The sequence below is a fragment of the Lynx rufus genome, unplaced genomic scaffold (assembly GCF_022079265.1).
Source record: "Lynx rufus isolate CCGP_SWC_20201006 ecotype Redwood Valley unplaced genomic scaffold, mLynRuf1.p SCAF_22, whole genome shotgun sequence".
Lineage (NCBI taxonomy): Eukaryota > Metazoa > Chordata > Mammalia > Carnivora > Felidae > Lynx > Lynx rufus.
Genome location: NW_025814837.1, coordinates 17934042 through 17953278, shown reverse-complemented (window position 1 = coordinate 17953278; position 19237 = coordinate 17934042). Strand labels below are relative to the sequence as shown.

The following is a 19237-nucleotide window of genomic DNA, read 5'->3' as shown; positions in this document are numbered from 1 at the left end:
TTGTAGAAGAAGAGGGAGGCAGTGGTGAGCAGCCCTCTGTGATCGGTGCACTCCTGGCAGTGGAAATCCGGAGCCAGCAACAGCACCAAAAAGGGAATGAGTAACTCAGTGAAGGGAGAGAAAATGCTTCCTGGGGCGGGGACTTCTGAGCTAGGTTTTGAAGACTACGTAGGAGTTCACTAAGCCTACCAAGTTGGGCATAGCAGGCAGAAGAAATAGCATGCAAAGGACAGGGGTATGAAACAGCAGCGGTCTTTTAAAGGTGGGGGACAGCAAGTCCTTTAGGATGGGTGGATGATGAAGTGCCAAAGGGATGTCATGTTTGTTGAGACCAGAGAGGCAGAAAGAGCCAGAAGACAGAGGGCCTGCTCTGCCATGCTGGGGAACCCGACTTTATGCTAGGCAGGTCGACAGTTTAATATCACAGTTTTAAAACAAGGGCAGAATCTCCAAACCTTGATACAGTTAGTAGTAGTCGTTTCTCTGGTTGTATCATCATGATTATTGAAGGAAAAGATTACAAAAGTCAGTAAGTTCCGTATCTGATGTTTGTTGCTATTGTGTTAAAGAACGTTCGTTTTTTTTTAACATCCTCCACTTGTTTCTCATTTTTTTAATCAGCAGTTGTCTTTGGCAAAAGTTATTTTCATATGCTAGGATAAGTACTTTTTTGAGGTTTTTTTCCTAATATTTTCCTAAGTGGCCTTTGATTGCATAAGAGCATAATGCAGAACTGTTTCCAGTAGTTTCTTTATAGCAGGAATGGAAGATAAGACTGATTATGTAATTGTTCCCTTAATTTATTCTCAGAACCTAACATTCTGCCAGCACATAAAAAACCTGACGATCGTAATGGCATCTGAATGTCTCTCTTGCTCACGGTTTCTGGCACTAGTGCTCTTGCATTGTTCACTGCAGAGTAGACAAGGGTGGTTTAAAAAAATTCTTTTTTTTTTTTTCAACGTTTATTTATTTTTGGGAGAGAGAGAGACAGAGCATGAACGGGGGAGGGGCAGAGAGAGAGGGAGACACAGAATCGGAAACAGGCTCCAGGCTCTGAGCCATCAGCCCAGAGCCTGACGCGGGGCTCGAACTCACAGACCGCAAGATCGTGACCTGGCTGAAGTCGGACGCTTAACCGACTGCGCCACCCAGGCGCCCCTAGACAAGGGTGGTTTAAATGTGGCATGACTGTTGGCAACACTGGGCCCCCAGACTCGTGGCTCTGTCTGCTCTGTCTTGCCGTGCAGCCCCCAGCCAGGAGCTCTCAGCAGAGAAATGATGCGTGTGTGCGCCTTAGAGACTCTCGCCCGTGTCACACGCGCTAACCTTCGGATGAGGAGAAAGCCATGTACTTGTGCTGTGCTGAGGTTGCATTTTGCAAGGAGCACAGAACACCATCTGCCAGAGGAGGCGGCAGGAGTGTGCAAATATTGCTGTGAATTCCATGAATGCTTAATTGCTACGGTTTTGTTTTTTTTTTTAATTTAAGAGTGTTTGCATTTAGTTTGTTTGTTTGTTGTTTGTTCTTTTTATTTTTATTTTTTAGAATAGTCCTTATCAGTGGCAGAAGATCCTTCTGTAGTATATTTTCAGTGCTGCCCTATCGTGACAGTGCCCAAGCAGGGTATGTATATGCATGCTTGCTTTATAGTTCTCTGGGTGAAAAGTTGTGACACCTTGTGCATAATGTGGCTACCCTTCCCATTCAAAGAACATGCCTTGCCTTTGACACTGCAAATTCAGGATTTGTAAACTTGAAAGAAAAAAAGCTCCACTTTCTTTTCAGCCAGAAAGCTTCCTTGTTATTTGTGCGCACGCATGTGTGTGTGTGTGTGTGTGTGTGTGTGTGTGTGTGTGTGCGCGCGCGCGCGCGCGCGCCCGTGCCAGTCCTCTCCATATTGCCTGCTATTTCTAAATGTGCATTTTGTCACCTCTTCCAATACTGTAAAACGAGCAACATGGGGACCCACCCCATTCCTCAGGGCCATGTCAACTTTCGGAGAAAGGTAGGTGAGGTAAGGAATCATACAAACCATGTGGACATCCTGCCTCTTTGCATTTTGGGCTTGGGGCTGGGAACTGACCAGGAAGCCGGAGTAAATACCAAAGCAAAATGGTACCAGGAACAGCCCTATGCGATTCACCACAGGCCAAAGGAACGCTTACTTCTCTAGATCAACCAGCTCCTCCTTTCGCTCTGAAGAAAAGTAGGTAAGTGAGGCTTTGTCCTTGCAGAGCCTCTCCTCCTCATTCCCCATGCCGAACTCTGTGCTCATTTCCTCTGAGTCTTGACTGCTTTGTCCCTCACCTGTCACTGCATATTGTGTTTGAGGTCAGGGAGATGCTGATATGTAGGGTAGAACAGTTTACTGCATGGGATGCGGGAGCCTTGTGGGATGTTGGCTCTATAAACTAAATGCTGGAAGTGCCCTCTAGACACTGTGACAACCACACCCTACCTGCTCATGACCACCACCCTGTGGGAGGGCAGTGTGGCCTTGGGGCAGATTCACCGTAGTCTGTCTTCCATGAGCTCTGCTGGTTGCTCCTGCTCATCATGGCTTTCCCTTTCCTACATAGACTTGTCAGACTTCTATCCGTTCAGTTCACTTCTGTCTGTACTCTACACCATAAGCTTCGTGGGACAGAAAGTGGCACATTTTGTTCGTGGAATTGTGACTCAGTCATTTATTAGATGTGTCTGAAAGAGCAATGGTAATCTTACTATTGATTGAGGACCTTATGCCAGTCCTTTTCACTCCCTGCATCCTTACAACAACCTTGCAAAAGTAGGTGTTCATGGAAAAGTAACAGCAAATCCTTCGGCTCAGAGGTTCAGGGGCCACCTGGGTGTGGCCAGCAGGGCTGCCCACAGGAGACCTTGTGAGGAGGCCTGCTTTACCTTACCAACCTACTGTGGTCCCAGGTTCGGCTGCACCTGAGAGCAGGCTTATTCCTCATGGAGACTAGATTGTACCAGCTCACGGACCTATGTGTGACCCAGAAGGCAAGTTTGTTAAACTTCTTATACAAGTAATGGCCCCAGGGCTCGGATTGCTGCAGTGTGACCAGCTTATGAGCACATTTCCAGGGAGATCTGAATCAGCAGTGGAAGGCTGTGTAAATATTTCCCCTCACCGCGAGCTTAGATGGTCACTGTGGAGTTAGCCTTATTTCTCTGGGCTGCCCTTGCTAGCCTTTCTGATTGATGTATTCTTCCCTCAGCTATGTTGCATTGGTTCATTTATTGAGTGCTTACTATGTGACTAGGTACTGGGATAAACGTAGCGAAACTTGTGCCTGGTTCCTGCCCCCTGGAACTTAAACCAAGGCACGTTGAAATTTCACACATAATTACTACTTCTAATTAAGGCTAAAGATACTCAGTCAGATGATTGCCAAGTCTTCCTGGTTGAGAACTTATTCAGTGTCTTTAACATAATCTGGCTTCTCTGTGCTTTCATCTTGGAACTGTTCATGCCTGTTTTCATTCTGGAATGGTGATCTTATTTCCAAATTCTGGGGCCCCCTCACTAGGGTACCGAAGTACTTACCCTGTTTTATAGATAGGACCACTGATCTTTAAGAGTTACAGTCTCAAACATCGACTTTGGGCCAGAATGGGAATTTGAACCCAACTCTGACCAGCTCTAGGACTTTCCCTGACTCACTCTGGCCAATGGGCAAAACAGGCTTCATAATCACAGAAACCCATCTCTGAAATGGAGCTTTTATGGTAACTGCCTCGCAGGGGTTAACTGAGGCTCCTGGGGCAACTGAGTACACAAGGTCCAGCACAGCACCTCACACAAAGAGGTAGGTGGGGCCCACTTGTCAGGGTCTCCAAATTCTTAAACAGAATGTGGGAGGTCAGCATGGAGAACTTGGGAGACTTATAGTTTTTTGCTTGGGCAAATTACTTGTCTCTGAGCCTCTGCTTGTTCTTCTGTAGAATGGGGATATCAAGTTACTACCTGTGTCGTTACTTTGAAGATCATTGCATTTTATGCAGAACTCATGGGAACACATTTAAATTTAAATTACCCAGGAAGAGATCACCCAAACTGTTTGACGTCCTTGTTGGAAATATGTGCCCCCCCCCATTTTAACACCTGGAGGAAATCCCAGCTAGTGTGCTGGGAAACAGGTGTCTGTCAGTGCCGCAGTCTCCTTGGCTGCTGCTGACAAGGCCCTGGATGTTTCAGGAAGATCTGTCATAGGGTTACTGGCAGATACAGCTGTTCTGCCGGTTGGCCCAGATTAAGAAGCAGAGTGAGTTTGTGGGGTCACAGGACATAACCTTTTACATTTTAGATATGAATAAACTCTTTCAAACTTTATAGATGAGGAAACCAAAGTGCAGTAAGGTTAATTTTCTATAACAAAACACATAATCAGATCAATTGCAATACCTAACAGAAAAGACCATGCCTGTTTCTTTCTGCAGCACATTCTACTTAAATACTCACATGAGAAACTCTGCACACCATTCAAAATACTGTCATTTAGTGGTAAGGTGAAGAAGCGATTCTGCTTTTTAAATTTTTCGATGAGCAGACATCTTATTAGTGAATGCCACTTAAACTTAGGATTATTTTTCACTAATTATTGGGAAACCACTGTGCTCAAATAATAAAATTATTTATGCTAGTAAATTATATGCATATATATTTTTACAGTGCTTTAGTTCATGCCTGTAGTAACTAATACCTTTCTGCTGTGGAAAATTCCTTTTATGCTAAGAGTTAACTCTGTGTGACTGGGACACAAATCATAGAATTTCAGGGCTGGAAAGAACTTCAGAGATGACCTGGCCTGGCCTCGCTGCTTCAGAGCTGGGACCCCTCGGGCATGGAGGTGGATGCCCAGCAGCACCAGCAGCACCAGAACCCTGTACCCCAGCCATCTTAACCTGCTGACCTTGTGGTTTCCAGCCGCCACATTTCTTTTGTGCTTCTGCACGTGGACTGAGCCACAGGCGCATGATTATGCCAGACACGCGTAAACCCCCACTGCTAAAAGGGATGATGTTCAGCTCCAACTTCATCACAAGGAAGTTTTAAAAACAGGAAACTCAGAAGTTCGTCCAGTGTGTACTTGAACCTCTTTTACAAGGAAAGCATCTATCAGGATGGCCTTACCTCTTTCTGGTTTTGCTTTCTGGCTTCTCATGCTGCACTGGAGCTTCCCAAGTCTGACTCTCATATCTTGGCTCGCCCTGCCTCCCACCCTGACCCCAAAGCTTTGTTCTTGGTTTTCAGCTGAACTGAGCACTTAACTTTGGGTCTTGACATCAGTTGATCAAAGCAGACAGGCCAGTCTTAGGAGAGGTTTTACCATTTATTCATTTACTTATTTGTTCACTCATGCATTTTTTCTACCCCTTGCGGGTGCAAGGCCTTGATCGAGGCTGGGAGGGTGTAGGATGAGGAAGACCCACTCTCTAGGAGCTTATTATTGAGCCAGGAAGCCAGACATGTAAACAACCAATCCAGGACAGCTGGGGAGCCACAAAGAGGTGCTACAGAGTGCTTTAACTTCCCCCAAATCTTTATCAAGATCCACATTTACATTGAGTCTACTATCAACAGTAAAAAGCCAAGAGTTTGTTATGTGAGTTTCCTTCCCCTTCCCAATACATTGCCATCCCTGCCTGCCTCCTGGGTAGAGATTCAGGCAATCCTGCTGCATAGCAGAATTCACTCCTTCACAGAACATGCTGTTTGCCAGGCACACTGTTCTAAGCAGTAGGGATACAGTGGTGCACAGGAAAATGTGTCTTTCCTCGTTACCCTCTAACGGTAGGAGACACAAGGTAGTAAAGACACTGACCATCAGACACAAGAGCAAACAACGAAATGAGTCCTAAGCAGTGTGCATCTGGAGCATAGAGGAGGGAGTTCAGTGAATTCAGACGGAGGGATCACGGAATGCTCCCCAGAGTTGGCAGCTCTTCATCAAGACATAGAAACGTGAGGTCTTAGAGAAGTGGGGAAGGACATTCCAGCCTCACCATTGACTTCCGAGGATGTTAGAAGATGGTCTGGCCCCTTAGGAACTTTGGGGGATGTGGTGGGGAGTCTCTGTGATGCTTGGCTTGTTGAAAGAATTTGGTAAAGCCCCAACCAAGTGGGAATCCTGTTGCTGACCAACAGCTAAGTGGTTAGACCTAGGTAGTAAGGGGAAGGGGGTAGGGACAGAAGTGAGCTGTCCTGGGATGTCACTGCCACAGACCCATCACTCAGCCGCTCCAGGTCTCAGTACAACATGGACGTTTGACCAGACTTTCCAAGGTCCTGCACACGTTGTCATCCTTGTCGATTTTGCTAATGTGGAAGCTGGAAGTCTGGTTGAACGAGGAGTTTATGAATGAGGTGTGCCATTCACACTTCCCATCCACTAGTGATCAGGTGCTTCTGGAGTTCCCCTCTGAATAATTCTCCATTCAATTTTTTTTAAATTTGAGATTTTTTAAAAAAGTGCAGGTCTGGTGACTTTGCGGTTTTATTTGGTACATAGTTTCCTGGTGTAGGCTACAAGGACAGGGGCTTAATCAGCCCAGGGTTGAGAACGGTGTGAAATGTTTAGGATCACTTTGCGTGCCACCAGGTTTATACTTCCAAGCTGACAATAGGACCACTCACTGTGATTTTTAGAGCTTCTGCTTAACGCGGACTGCCCTGGTTATTTAGCAGCTGCCGTACTCTTCAAGCTGTTTTCCCTGCTTTGATGTATAGCTAAAGGTATTTGAGAAAAGAGCCTATTTTCTTAGGAAGAGCTGATAAGGTCAAGCATTTGTGTGAACAAGATGGAGAAAGTAATGTGAGCTGAAGCAGAAGTCATGCTTCCAGTATCCCAGGCACTGTGCTGAGTGCCATCACACATCTGCTCATTGAATCTTTGCGACAGCCTTGTCAGGTGGGTTCTGGGGTTATCAGTTTGCAGTTACAAGGTTGGGGAAGAGATTGGCCTAGTAGCAGTGCCAAGAGGTAAGAGGGAGGGCAGACAGGCTGCAGGCTCCGTGAGGTGCTGTGTTCTCTGCTTTGGGGCAGACAGACCCCATAGGTGCAGGTCCCAAAGCACTGACACACAGCTGAGAGCCAAGTGTGTTTTTCTTCACTGTTGTGGCTTGGGGCCGCACTTGCTGGCCCGGAACTAGTGACAAGTGGGCGACATTGGCTGTCTAGTGTGTATCTGGGTGATGGTGGAGGTCTGTGTATGTGCCACAGGAGAGCCACCTCCTGGGGACGCAGTGGTCTTCGTGCTGGTGGGTGGTGACCTTCCGAAGGCTTTAGAGGTTGCCAGTTTATGCTGCAGCCTGGCTCCTCCAAGGCCAAGCCCCCAGCATCTTTGGGTGGAGCCTTGGGTGAAAATAATCTGTATAATTCCCCTCATCTGAGTGTTCGTCCACTGTAGAGTAGGAATGCCCGTGGAGAGTGGGGGTGGTCACGTAATGCAGGTGTTGACATGGTGCGGACACCCTGGCTGTCTGTGGGCATCACTAGGTCATGACCCTGAGTGCTACTTGCTTACATCTCCCCAGTAGCTACCCAGCCACGGCCAGGTCACCCCACAAACACCACCACCGAAGCAATTTAGGGGCTGGTGAGGGTCTTCCTCCTGTCTATATCCTGTGTGGAAAATGCCTCTCTTTGAGAAAGTATGCTAAGTAGTTACAGTCGAGGACTGTATCACAGCACCAAACACGTCCTTGCAAAAGGGTTGGTGACGAGGCTTTTTAAAAATGAAAAGCTTGTTTGCTTTCTTAATAATAAGCTCTTTTATTGCTTAAAATACCATTTGATTTACAGAGTTTGTTCACATACAACACTTGAGGAAATCCTCTGTTAGATAAACAAAGCGCTCCTAATAACTGTCCTTTGTTCCTGCTCTTCTAGTTTAAGAATTCAGAGTCTTGCCTGTCTCATCAACTCACAGTGGCTCTGATGGGCACGGAGGGGTGGAGTGCAGGGTGGGGTACACTCTGACAACAGGATCCTCACTGACTGTTGTGGGAAGGCCGTGGATTGGGGGTAGGGGGCATTCAGAGAATGTTCCGGAAAGACAGAGAAACCAGTAACAACACCCAAGAGCAGCCCAGTAGGAGGCAGTGCGGCTGGGACAGACATGCAGCCACACTCTGGGCTTCTTTCTGTAAAAACCCTGCTGTTTATGCCTCCACCTACACTTGCCAAAAGTTCTGATCCCCACCCCCACTCAAAGTTATTTCCGCCTCCAGCCTCCACATGAGGGCTTCTGCTCCATAGAGCCTCTGCTGCCTGCGAGAGTCTGGGAAATGGAGTGTTTGGCCTTCCTGGGTACTGCGGGCCAGTCGGTGATCTCTGCCGTAGTGGCTTACTGAAGAACCACCTGTGGCCAAACTGAACCTGTGGAGGCCACCAAAGGACTCCAGCCCTAACCCGGTCTCAGCCCCAGGAGGGAACCCTCAGGGAAGTAAGGGGTCCCTCCCCCTCACCCAAACATGCTTCACTGAAAGAAGATGTTCTCAGTGTTTTCATACAGGCATGTAATTTGTAAAGAGATAGAGGAAAATGGCAAAAGGACCAAAAAGACTTTGCATTTACCCAGATACTTAACCCATTCCAGCGTTCCTTCTTTCCCAAAGTTCTAAACTTTCCATTGGATATCTTTTCATTTCATCTTGAAGAAATTGCTCTTCCTGTACTATTTCTTGTAGTACAGATCCATTGCTTCCAGTTTTCTTTTATCTGAAGATGTCTGTTTCACCTTCATTTTGTTTTTTGGTTTTTTTTTTTCCAATTTAATGAGAAGACCATGTCTAATCAGACTCCATACATGTCCACCCCGCAGGTAGAAGCAGCCTCCCAGCCCTGGGCCCCAGCCTCCCATTCCCTTCCCCACCCCTTCAGTTCTCGCCATCACCGCTGCTGGCTCCTGACCCCAGCCTTCATCTGTGATTATCATTCAGCTGAGAAAAACCCAACCATAGTCAGATATGTGGGAGCCCTTGCACCCTGGACGGTTCTACTCTTGTCTACTTGTCATTTTTCTGACTCAAAGCTTATCACCCCTGCTTAAAAGCCTCTCAGGATTTTATAGACTAGTCGGCAGATAGAGGGCCTTGGGCTGGCCTCAGTTCTCCTGTCTAACCCTTCTTCCCATGGCCTCTCTTGGCCGTAGCGAGATGCCTGGCTACGTGTCAGGTTCTTCTTGCTTTTGGGGCTTTTATATATTTGGTGCAAAGTTTGAAAGACTTCCTGCCCCTCACCCCATTTAAGCTTCTTACTGAGATGGAACTCAGATCTCCCCTCCGGGCAGCTTTCTCAGGCCACCCTCACGGTCTTCCTAATGCCCCATCTCAAAGCCCTGCTGAGAGCCCACTTGTGTTCCATGGTACCTATAGGCCTGTCATAGCACTTAACAAATATATTTTAACTCCTTTGTAATTTGTCCTCATCCTGCTTGAAGGTGTGGGTTGTGTCTTAGTTCTCAAGGCCTCTCTAGCACTTCAGTGTGCATAGTAGACACTCTGTAATTGTTGAATGAATAAGTAAAAACAGTATGTCTGAGGACTGTGTCTCTGGGCTTTTGAGAGTGGCTAATTTTATGAATGTATCGTTGTGCCAAAAAACGATGGCCAGATTGGCTGCTTCAACAGGAGCAAGTACTCCCTGGAGTCCTCACCCTGGCACCCCATCCCTGTTGGCAACTTGATAGAAATGGTGGTGCTGGATGGGCAAGGAGAAGGAGGGGCCTGGAAGGTGCCAACAAGGATGATCTGTCATGGACCTCTGGGCCCTGCTTTTCTGCAGGTGATGATCACGTCCACAATGAAAGTTGCTAAGCCTACAGTGACAAAAGAGGTGTCAGGATACAGGTGCTAAGCCCCAACTAGGTTCCCTTACCTGACCTACCCGGCCAGGTGACTGCTCCACATGGTAGCCTCGCAGTTTGGGCAGTTCTTATTGGCTTCACCAACACCATGGATCACTCCTGCTGTGCTGCTTGAGTTGCTCACAAATACTCAACACTCTGAATATTAAACCCAAGAATGCCAAGGGCCTTTTGCTGATGTCCCACCTGGTCTGCCCAAGCCCCATCAGAGTTCCCTGGCTTTTAGCTGGCTTGCTTATCTAGCCCGTGATCAACATGTGATTTTCCTTTTGTGTTTACTGCTCTTGCTTAAAGCTTAAACCAAGGACATCTTTGGTTTGACTTTTGCATAGAGTTAGAAGGAGGTGGTTTTCCCTGGCCCAGTACTCCCAGGCAGTGGGGAGCTTCCTCTTGTCTCTGGAGCCCCTTTCCATATCAGGTAAAGTGAAGCTCTTGCCTTGGTCCTTCTCCCCACCACCCACCCACACTTTCGCACATGCGCGCGTGCGCACACACACACACACACACACACACACACACACACACACACTGGTCCTCACTGTCCGGCCTTTTCTGGGGACCAGCATGGCCATGTCTAATCAAGTGCATGCGTTAGGAAGATATCAGGATTTGTTGGCATGCTTAGATTGAAGACTGGTTACAGGCTGCACTAACTCCTTTCAGGTAAACTGCATTTGAGTTCCGTTAATCATGAATAGGGGTGGATTTTTACTCATAACAGCAGGCCTACAGGCTGAGTTTGGTGAGCAAAAACCACTTGTAAGGGTGTAGAAGCCCTTTCTGGTCATAAGGGCGTTGCCTCTTCTCTGGGTGTCCCCAGGCTAACTCACCAAAGGATACCTGACACCAGGTAATGCCTTTTCTCAGAATTCAATGGCAAGGAGCACCCTTAAACTCCAAAGATGTACCTTCAGAGCTAGAAGGAACTTGGAGACTGTTCAGTCCTGTGGTTTTCAGACATTTTGCTGAAGAAACCGCTCCTCCAATACAAGTTTACACAAAATGCCAATAAATAGCTAACCACAGAGTTACTCCAGAAGAGTAGGTGAGAATGAGAATCCCACTCACTTTTACTCTGTGCTTCAAGGTCCCATTAGGAAAACCACAGTCCTTATCTAACATCCCTGCCTTTGGTGCCGGTGGGCATCTGAAGCCAGGGAGCATAGGTTGTGTTTGATGGAGATGCGGTCAGGCAGAATCCTGGGTCCCTGCAAATTAACTTGCTTTGCTGATCCCAGGCTTTCTCATCTGTAAAAGTGGCTATGATGTCAGCTTTAGAGTTTTGAGAGTATTAAATGAAATATTACATATGAAAGCTCTGAGTACCTTGCCAGGCTGTAGTAGATACTCATTAAATGTTCACTTTGGTTCTGTTCTGTCCAGTCACAGAGCTATTTCATTGTTCTTCCTAAATCTGCCCCAACACAGCAAATCTCAGTCCGATTCGTGATGAGTTCATCAGCGCTTTGTTTCTACGGACATAAGGGATTCATCTTCAGATCTGCTTTCATTTGGTCTTTAAATTGTTTTCCTCGGTGGTTAACTGCTTATTTTTTAAAAATCTAGAATGTATGTAAAAATAAAAGGAAGGGGGGCGCCTGGGTGGCGCAGTCGGTTAAGCGTCCGACTTCAGCCAGGTCATGATCTCGCGGTCCGTGAGTTCGAGCCCCGCGTCAGGCTCTGGGCTGATGGCTCAGAGCCTGGAGCCTGTTTCCGATTCTGTGTCTCCCTCTCTCTCTGCCCCTCCCCCGTTCATGCTCTGTCTCTCTCTGTCCCAAAAATAAATAAACGTTGAAAAAAAAAATTAAAAAAATAAATAAATAAATAAAAAATAAAAGGAAGGTAAAAATTATTGAGCCTTAGCTCCTAAACAAAACCTTCATTAACATTTTGGTTTATTTCCTTCCAGTCTTTTTTTTTTCTTTCTTTCTTATCCCCTAGTGCATGTGCTTGTATGGAATATGAAGAGCTGATTGTTTTGTTCTGATCTTCCCGGTGGGAAGAAGCTTTGCCACATCCCACCTTTCAGAACAAGCTATCAGAAGCTGGTCACTGAGAAGAGGAACAGATGTTGCGCGTCTTTTTCACTATAACTGTAACATCAAACCTTCCCATAGCTGTAAACACCCTTCTCAGATTAAGCTTGTAAATTATACTATTTTCTGGGAAGAGTCCCAGCCCTAAACCAGCTCTTCTTCTTTCAATCAACAGTTTGCCAAGGCCCGACTGAGTCTTTTTGCCTTTTATCCACATGAGTCACTGCCTTCTCTTTTCGTGTGGATCTGTGGTTTGGCTTGGCAACCTTTTGCTTACAAAATGAATTGCAAGCAAGTTTCCTGACTCTCAAGCAGGCAGACCCCACTTGATAAACCACTCGTCCATATCTCTACCTAAGACCACTGCCCCTCCATTTGTGCCACCAGCCCTGTCCCCTGGACTGCTTTGCCATCACCATGGGGCCAGGAGCTGCAAAGGAATTTATGGGTTCAGAAGTAGAAAGCAGGAGGGGTGCCTGGGCAGCTCAGTAGGTTAAGCTTCCAACTTCGGCTCAGGTCATGATCTTGCGGTTGGTGAGTTCGAGCCCCGCATCGGGCTCTGTGCTGACAGCTCAGAGCTTGGAGCCTGCTTTGGATTCTGTGTTTCTCTCTCTCTCTCTCTCTCTCTCTCTCTCTCTCTCTCTCTCTCTCTCTCTCTGCCCCTGCTCTCACACAAAATAAACATTAAAAAAAAATTTTTTTTTAAATGAAGTAGAAAGCGGGAGAGACTGTGAAAGACTGGAACAGCTTAGGAGTAAGGATCCTGGGGTCCTGAGAAGGAAAAGGAGGTTCACAGAGAGAGGTAGAAAGAATGCAAACTTGACCCCCTTTACAATGTCACTGAAGGTTAGTCCCAAATGAGGAAACCAAGAGGGAGACAGCTTTTTCCTATTTCTTCACCCTCTTTCACCCTCTGACCTGTTGCTCCTACAACCAGAGTTCTTGCTCTTACTGTGGGGCTAGTTTGGTGACATTAGAGGCTAAAAGAGCATTGTGTGGGCAATCTCCATTTGTAACATCATGTCCGTGGGAAAATACATTCCAAGTTCCAGACGGCCAACTCAAAGGCTTTGGAACACAATCCATTGGTGAGTGAGAGACTACAGGCATTGTATTGGGGGCCAGTGCCAGGACTATCTCTGTATATGGGGACTGACACAAATGCCCAGATGCACTTTATTTCCTGAAACAGACAGACATCATTAGGTATTTCTGTATGTACAGATCTGATCAGGAGGTAGCAGTGAATCCAGTTAACTTGTGACTCAGGGTTATGTAAAATAATCAAAATAGATGATTCCAGCTTGATGATGATGTGTGTAGGAACGGACCCATTCATATAACCAGACCTGATTGAATGATAATCTCTGGATTCTCCTACAGATGTATCTGAGACCATGTGATAAAGCAAATGGCTTCCCAGTGGAGCACAAGGTATCTCTGGGAGCATGTTTTAAAATAGCAGTGCCCACGTGATATTTGCTTATGTCCTTAGCTTTTGTCGTGGGGACATTTCAGATGAGGTCATCTTCTTGGGTCTGTTTCCTGAGCGTTGATTGTTTTGTGACATACAAAACCACTTCTTCTGAGAGAGGGCCTCCAAGCCTAAAAGCCTCCTCCCTGGCTCTGGCCTATCCCCCTCCTTCCTCCCTACCCAGTTTCCCCCAGAACATCTCTTTTCATTGTGGAAAATTACACACTCACAAATTGTGTTTCTTTGCTCACACCAACCATATTCCCACACAGAGACATATTCTGGAATGAGCTCATGGATGAATCATGCCGTTATCCGGCTGTTTATAGGAGCTGCCATTAGACAAAGATTTTGGTGTAAGCTACATTAAGGCCCCTTCATTGTCTGCCAGTTACCCTTGGGGGATGGCTTATCGGTGAAGTGCTGAGTGTGAGGGGCAGGACTTGTAGACTAAAAGCTGCTTTGATTTCACTTTTTCCTGTCAGCCCTGGGCTTTGTTCCATTGACTCTAAACTATGGTGGTGTAACGTTCAGCTCTGCTACAAGTAAGCAGACTCAATCCAAGATGGCAGCTGTATTTTATCTGAAGAGGCGAGAAATAGGATTTCTTAAAAGATGATAAATGTTTTTATATCACAGGGTTCCAGCGGATGCATAATCTCTTAATTAAAATTAGCTCACAAGTGGTATTTCTTAATCCAGCTTTCAAGCTTTACTCTCTGCAGCAAATCTCTCTCTTTTTTAAAAGGATCTGGAAATCCTATTAATATTTAATTGGTTTTTAAATTATTTGTGCATCAAAGTGTTCAACCTGTTGTTGTTCCTTAAAGAGCGAGTGCCCAGTGGTGCTTCTGTCTGGCATTACAAGGTCTCGAGTTTAGAGCGCCATTAGAGAAACGATCACAAGTGGAGGTTGGGCCATCTTGGAAGCTGGAAGCCCTGGAAGCTAGTTAATTGGATTATGCACACATTTCCACTTCCCAGGTGTTAAGTATTTAAATCATATCTTTTTTTATTAGGAGTAATATTGGTTTGCTAATCACATGCTCCTTTAGGAAAGGGCCTTAACCTTGAACTTCTTGTTACCTAACAAGGAATCTCGTTTGATCAGTTGCGTGCATTACTGCTTCGTGAGCATCGGTAATGGGAGATCATTTTACCTGTTACACGGGATGAAATCAGGACTTGGGACATTGTGAGGTTAATAACAACCTAGGTAATCCCCTTTGGGCACCAGGATATCTAGATTGGCCATCTGCTCTGACCAGATGATTCCACAACTGCAAAATCACACTCATCCACTCTTTGCTGTGGGAGCCAAAACAGAGACAGGTCCAGGGGGTTTCCAACCACGAAGTCATAGACTTTCGAGGAGAGCTACATTAAAAGAATTATGGGGCCATCCTGTGAAGAATAGGGCTCCACTCCACAAAGAACCAACCTATATTTCTGCCCCTTGCTGAAGGGTAGAACTGTTGCCTGGCTGTCTCCCCAAATGCATTTTCATCTTCTGTTTTCATCCCCTCCCCCATCTTCTGTGAGCCCCTGCCCTGTCCCCCCTTAAACCACCTCCCATCCACCCCCAGTGGCCAGACTTTGTAAGAAAACCTTTGTGCTGGGTTTTCAAAGTGTTGTCTGTTGCCTACAGCCTCTGCAAAAGAAACTTGAATGGATGAGAAATGAGCTCTTACAGCTAAGTAGGTCTGAGCTGTAGCGTCACCCAGGCCTGTGGAAGAGAAGAAAACAGACCCTTGCATTGTCCGTGGTTCCTCACCGCTGGCTCTGTTAGTGCGTCTGTCCAAATGAGATCCTTTCCTATGACCTAACTAACCATATTCATCTCTGAATGCAAGCTACAGCATTTAAACCTTAATGCACACAATTTTGGATAGTATCCATATAGGGTATTTGAACTTGTCTCTATTCCATTTTTAGAAGGAGGTGGAACATAAGTAAATTAATATTTGGACTCTGGATGTATCTGGGAAAAATAATCTTCTAGGCTTTTCAAAGAAACTGGAAAGTCCAACTTCAGTTTGCTTTTAATTACTTACAGCTGCAGCTCCGTGTTAATTCAGTTCTGTCTCCTGGTACTGGAGGGTTCATGCTGGCTTTTGAGCCAGACTGTTTTCATACACCATTTTAATGAGAATTTAGAACAATGATCTTAGAAAACATCAAGATTTTATCACTACTCCCCTAGGACTTTTGCCTAATTCTTTTTCACTGGAGTTTTTTACATATTCTTTTTGGATGAACCAACAACACTGTTCAGAGTTCCTTTTACAGAAAGGCAACTCTTCCTGGCTCCCCAAACAGTGGGGCTTCCTGGGTCATAGGTCTCTCATTTGCTTCACACTCACATGTGAGTCCTGAGCAGTTACTTTGTCTGTAAATTAGGTGGCACGATGTGAAATCGCTATGTATGTAGGTCAAAACGGGCAAGCAACAGCATTTTTGTATGGCTCATGTTAATGCAAGATTTCAGCAACTCTTACGAGAGCACTTAGCTAAGGAACCTAGAGAAGTTTGTCAGCCTCTTTGTGAAAGCCGTCTTTTGTCAGTTGCCACGAGTCTTACTATATAGAAATTCAAAAGCCAGTAAAAGAAACCAACATATTGAAATCGCTTACACGAGATGTGGATGTCATGTTCCATGGACATGCCACTATGCAAGCAGATGTGTGCACGAGTGTGCTTCTAATTCAGTTCCACCAAAGTGGCAGTCCTGAAGTTAGCGACAACCTCATCTTGAACCTGAGCCAGAAAAAATGGGAAAGCATGCCCTCAACCGCTGCCGTGAAGCTATCAATTTTCTGGAGCGGTTGTGATATTTATTACCATGTGGGTGAAGTTTTGAAGTTCAAATGGAGCAGATAGGAGTGTACCAGATGTGGTGTGCAGGAAATGCCTCATTTCTTCTTTAAAAAAAAAAAAAAAATCTTAATATGAACAATTAGCCCATCCCCCACACCCCAAGGCTGAAAGGAAATTAAAACATAATTATCACTGGGCATCCTCCTTTCTCCCCACCAGGATGTGCAAAGGACCTAGAGTCTTTTGTAATGCCTCGGATTTGGGGAGCACCGCTGCTCATTGTTCGCAAATGTGCTTGGTGTCGCTGAAACCCTTATCACCCCGTCCCCGTGGCCTTCGAGGCAAAAGGATGTGCTGCTGTGTGCCCCACATATAATGTGCATCTGATCACAGCCAGGAGCCCAGTTCCCAAGGTGCTGGAGTGCAGGGTGTGGGTCCCCTTTGAACTTGGGTCCCATAATCCTTTCCCTCCCCACTGAGGGTAATCCTGTGCTGGCTCCCATCTGCAGGGTCCCGCCTCTTTCCCACCCCTTCTGGGACACCTGACACCATCTCTCCTCAGTGAGCTGGGGCCTGGGAAGTAAACATCCTGAGGCAGTGGCCAGGCCACTTGTGGGAAGGCTTACTTGGTCCAGTACTGGAGCTGCTAGCCATGTTCCCTTGCTAGCTATTTGAATTTAAATTAACTAAAATAAACAGTTCAGTTCCTCAGTCAACTCATCACACTTCAAGCACCCAGTTGCCACAGAGAGCTAGTGGCTACCGCATCAGACCACGCAGACAGGATGTTTCCCTCACTGTAGGAAGTGCTATTGGGCAGAGCTGGTCTACAGTGAGTAATGTGTGTTTTTTCTAGGAACAGTTGAGGTTGGATCTACTACTCTCCTGACTTTTTTCCGACTCTGCTTGGCTTTGGTTATTGACAAAGGAGAATGGTAACAAGCGAAGGGTGGTGGGCAGGGATGGCTATGGTGAGCAGACTCACACACTCTCTAGAGATGGGTTCCTGTGGCTAGGTGTGGTGGGGCTTTGCCTGTTGCCCTCTCTCTCCCATGTTGTCCAGAGTGTCCTGAGGTATTGGAATAATCACCGGGTCTAAGAACCCCTGTTTAAATCTTTAAATGGGTTTTGGGATTTATCTCCTAAGAGGAATCTTGGATTTTATGTGAGCACATAAAATTTAATGTGTGTTATAGCTCCATTTCCCTTGGGGGTGGCATCAGCAGGGGGAGTGTGGTTTGAGCGTGGCTGGTTTGATTCTGTGAACTGGGATGTGTACGTACAGCAAGGAGGGGGCCCGCTGGCAAAGGCAAGGCTGTCCAGGGAATCAGGAGCCTGTGAGCAAATTGAGACTGATGTTAAGGGACATGATAGACACCCATGTCCCATGCCATCTGTATAAATGAGCACTGGTAAGGCAGCAAAGAGCCAGACTGCCTGGCTTCTTAAGTCAATACTACACATCAGACATGGTGTAGACAGGATACAATCATGGAATGAGCCTCTGTCCCTGCCTGCAGCCAGAGCACTCTTAAAATGGGCATGTTTTGTCATCCTCATTTCTTTCTGTTTTCTCACCCCATAAAGATAGGCCCTGCTTTTAAATTAGTTTCAGCCCTAAATAACATTCTCTGTCTGGCAAAATAGAAACAAGGAAACAGTTGTTTGGGAGTTGGGAATTTGAGGCACGTGCTTGCTGGGTTGTGCTTTGGGCAAGAAGGAAGTCCCGGAAGCGAGCTGTAGGTCCTTTAATAAGACACAAGGCGCTGCTGTCTTTGTACCCACTTGCCTCCTGGGCTGCCGCAGCCATCCCTTCTCCTTGCCCACCATGGCTACTTTTGCCTTGTTGCCTGGTTCAGGTTCTTGCTCTGTAGGCGTTTCCTTTTGTTAGTGCAGGCATCATCTCTGTCCATCGCTTCAGGAAGCCTGAGAGACAGCCTGGATGGCTCACGTAGGAGGCAGGGCGGAAGGGCAGGTGGTCTCTGGCGTGTGCCATCCCAAGGTCCTGGTGGCCTCGCTGAGCCCCACTCTGCTTCCACCTGCTTGCTTGGTCCTTCCAGCTGCCGATTTGAGGTCAGAGACTAGAATGCAGGTCACTGTTCGCTCGGCATGTTTATAAAGTGATGTGACTTAAATCATCCTGGACGCCTTGACCCTCAGTGAGCATGTTCCCCCCCGCAGAGAAGGTGCCCCTGGGAAAAGGTAGGCACATCCCGAAAGGACTCCCATTGCTCAGAATATTTTTGGAGCTCAGGACGGGATGATGACAAAGTGTTTACAGTTCTGGATGTTAATGTCCTAATTCTGCACCATCCCTAAGGGGTGAGTTTGAGGTCTGAAATTACCCGAAGTGATTTACAGTCAAATCTGGTTAGTAGGGTATGAGGGTGGGAGGGGGCATTCTGATTCAAGCAACAGTGTTCAGAGCAAAAATATATATAAGTATAAAGCTTGAAGATTGGGAAAGTTGGTTATTTGCCTTTTTTTTTTTTTTTGTAAGACTTTATCAATTTCCAAAGGGGCTCCAGAGAGTTTTGAACATGGCAATACCATGGCATCCCAAGGAGAGTACCTTTTATTCATATATATATATATATATATATATATATATATATATATATATAAATTTTTTCCCCCAATGTTTATTTCTGTGAGAGAAAGAGAGAGACAGAACACGAGCAGGGGAGGGTCAGAGAGAATCCAAAGCAGGCTCCAGGCTCTGAGCTGTCAGCACAGAGACCGATGTGGGGCTCGAATGCACGAACCGTGAGATCACGACCTGAGCCAAAGTCAGACACCCAACTGACTGAACCACCCAGGTACCCCGCAATATTTAAAAAATGCAATATTTGATGCAAATTTGGGCTCTTTCTTTTACAGCTGTTAATCACTCTTTCATTATAAGGTAGGGTTTTAGAGCTAGTGATTGCTCAGCTAAATCAGAAAATGCCTGTTTTCCTTCACAGAAGGGGATGTCTCTTGTCTCTCTTCCCCTCACTCACCCGGCTCCCTCTCTTTTTCTTTGATTTCT

General features: G+C 46.2%; 1 protein-coding gene across 1 annotated transcript in view; it reads left to right on the top strand.

Annotated features, from left to right (window-relative positions):
• CABLES1 (Cdk5 and Abl enzyme substrate 1) overlaps positions 1-19237 on the top strand; it is a 113492-nt gene that overhangs the window by 69669 nt on the left and 24586 nt on the right. Inside the window, exon 4 of the mRNA XM_047087043.1 lies at positions 1550-1627. Coding sequence (XP_046942999.1) covers positions 1550-1627 — 78 coding nt within the window. The remainder of the gene's footprint in view (positions 1-1549; positions 1628-19237) is intronic.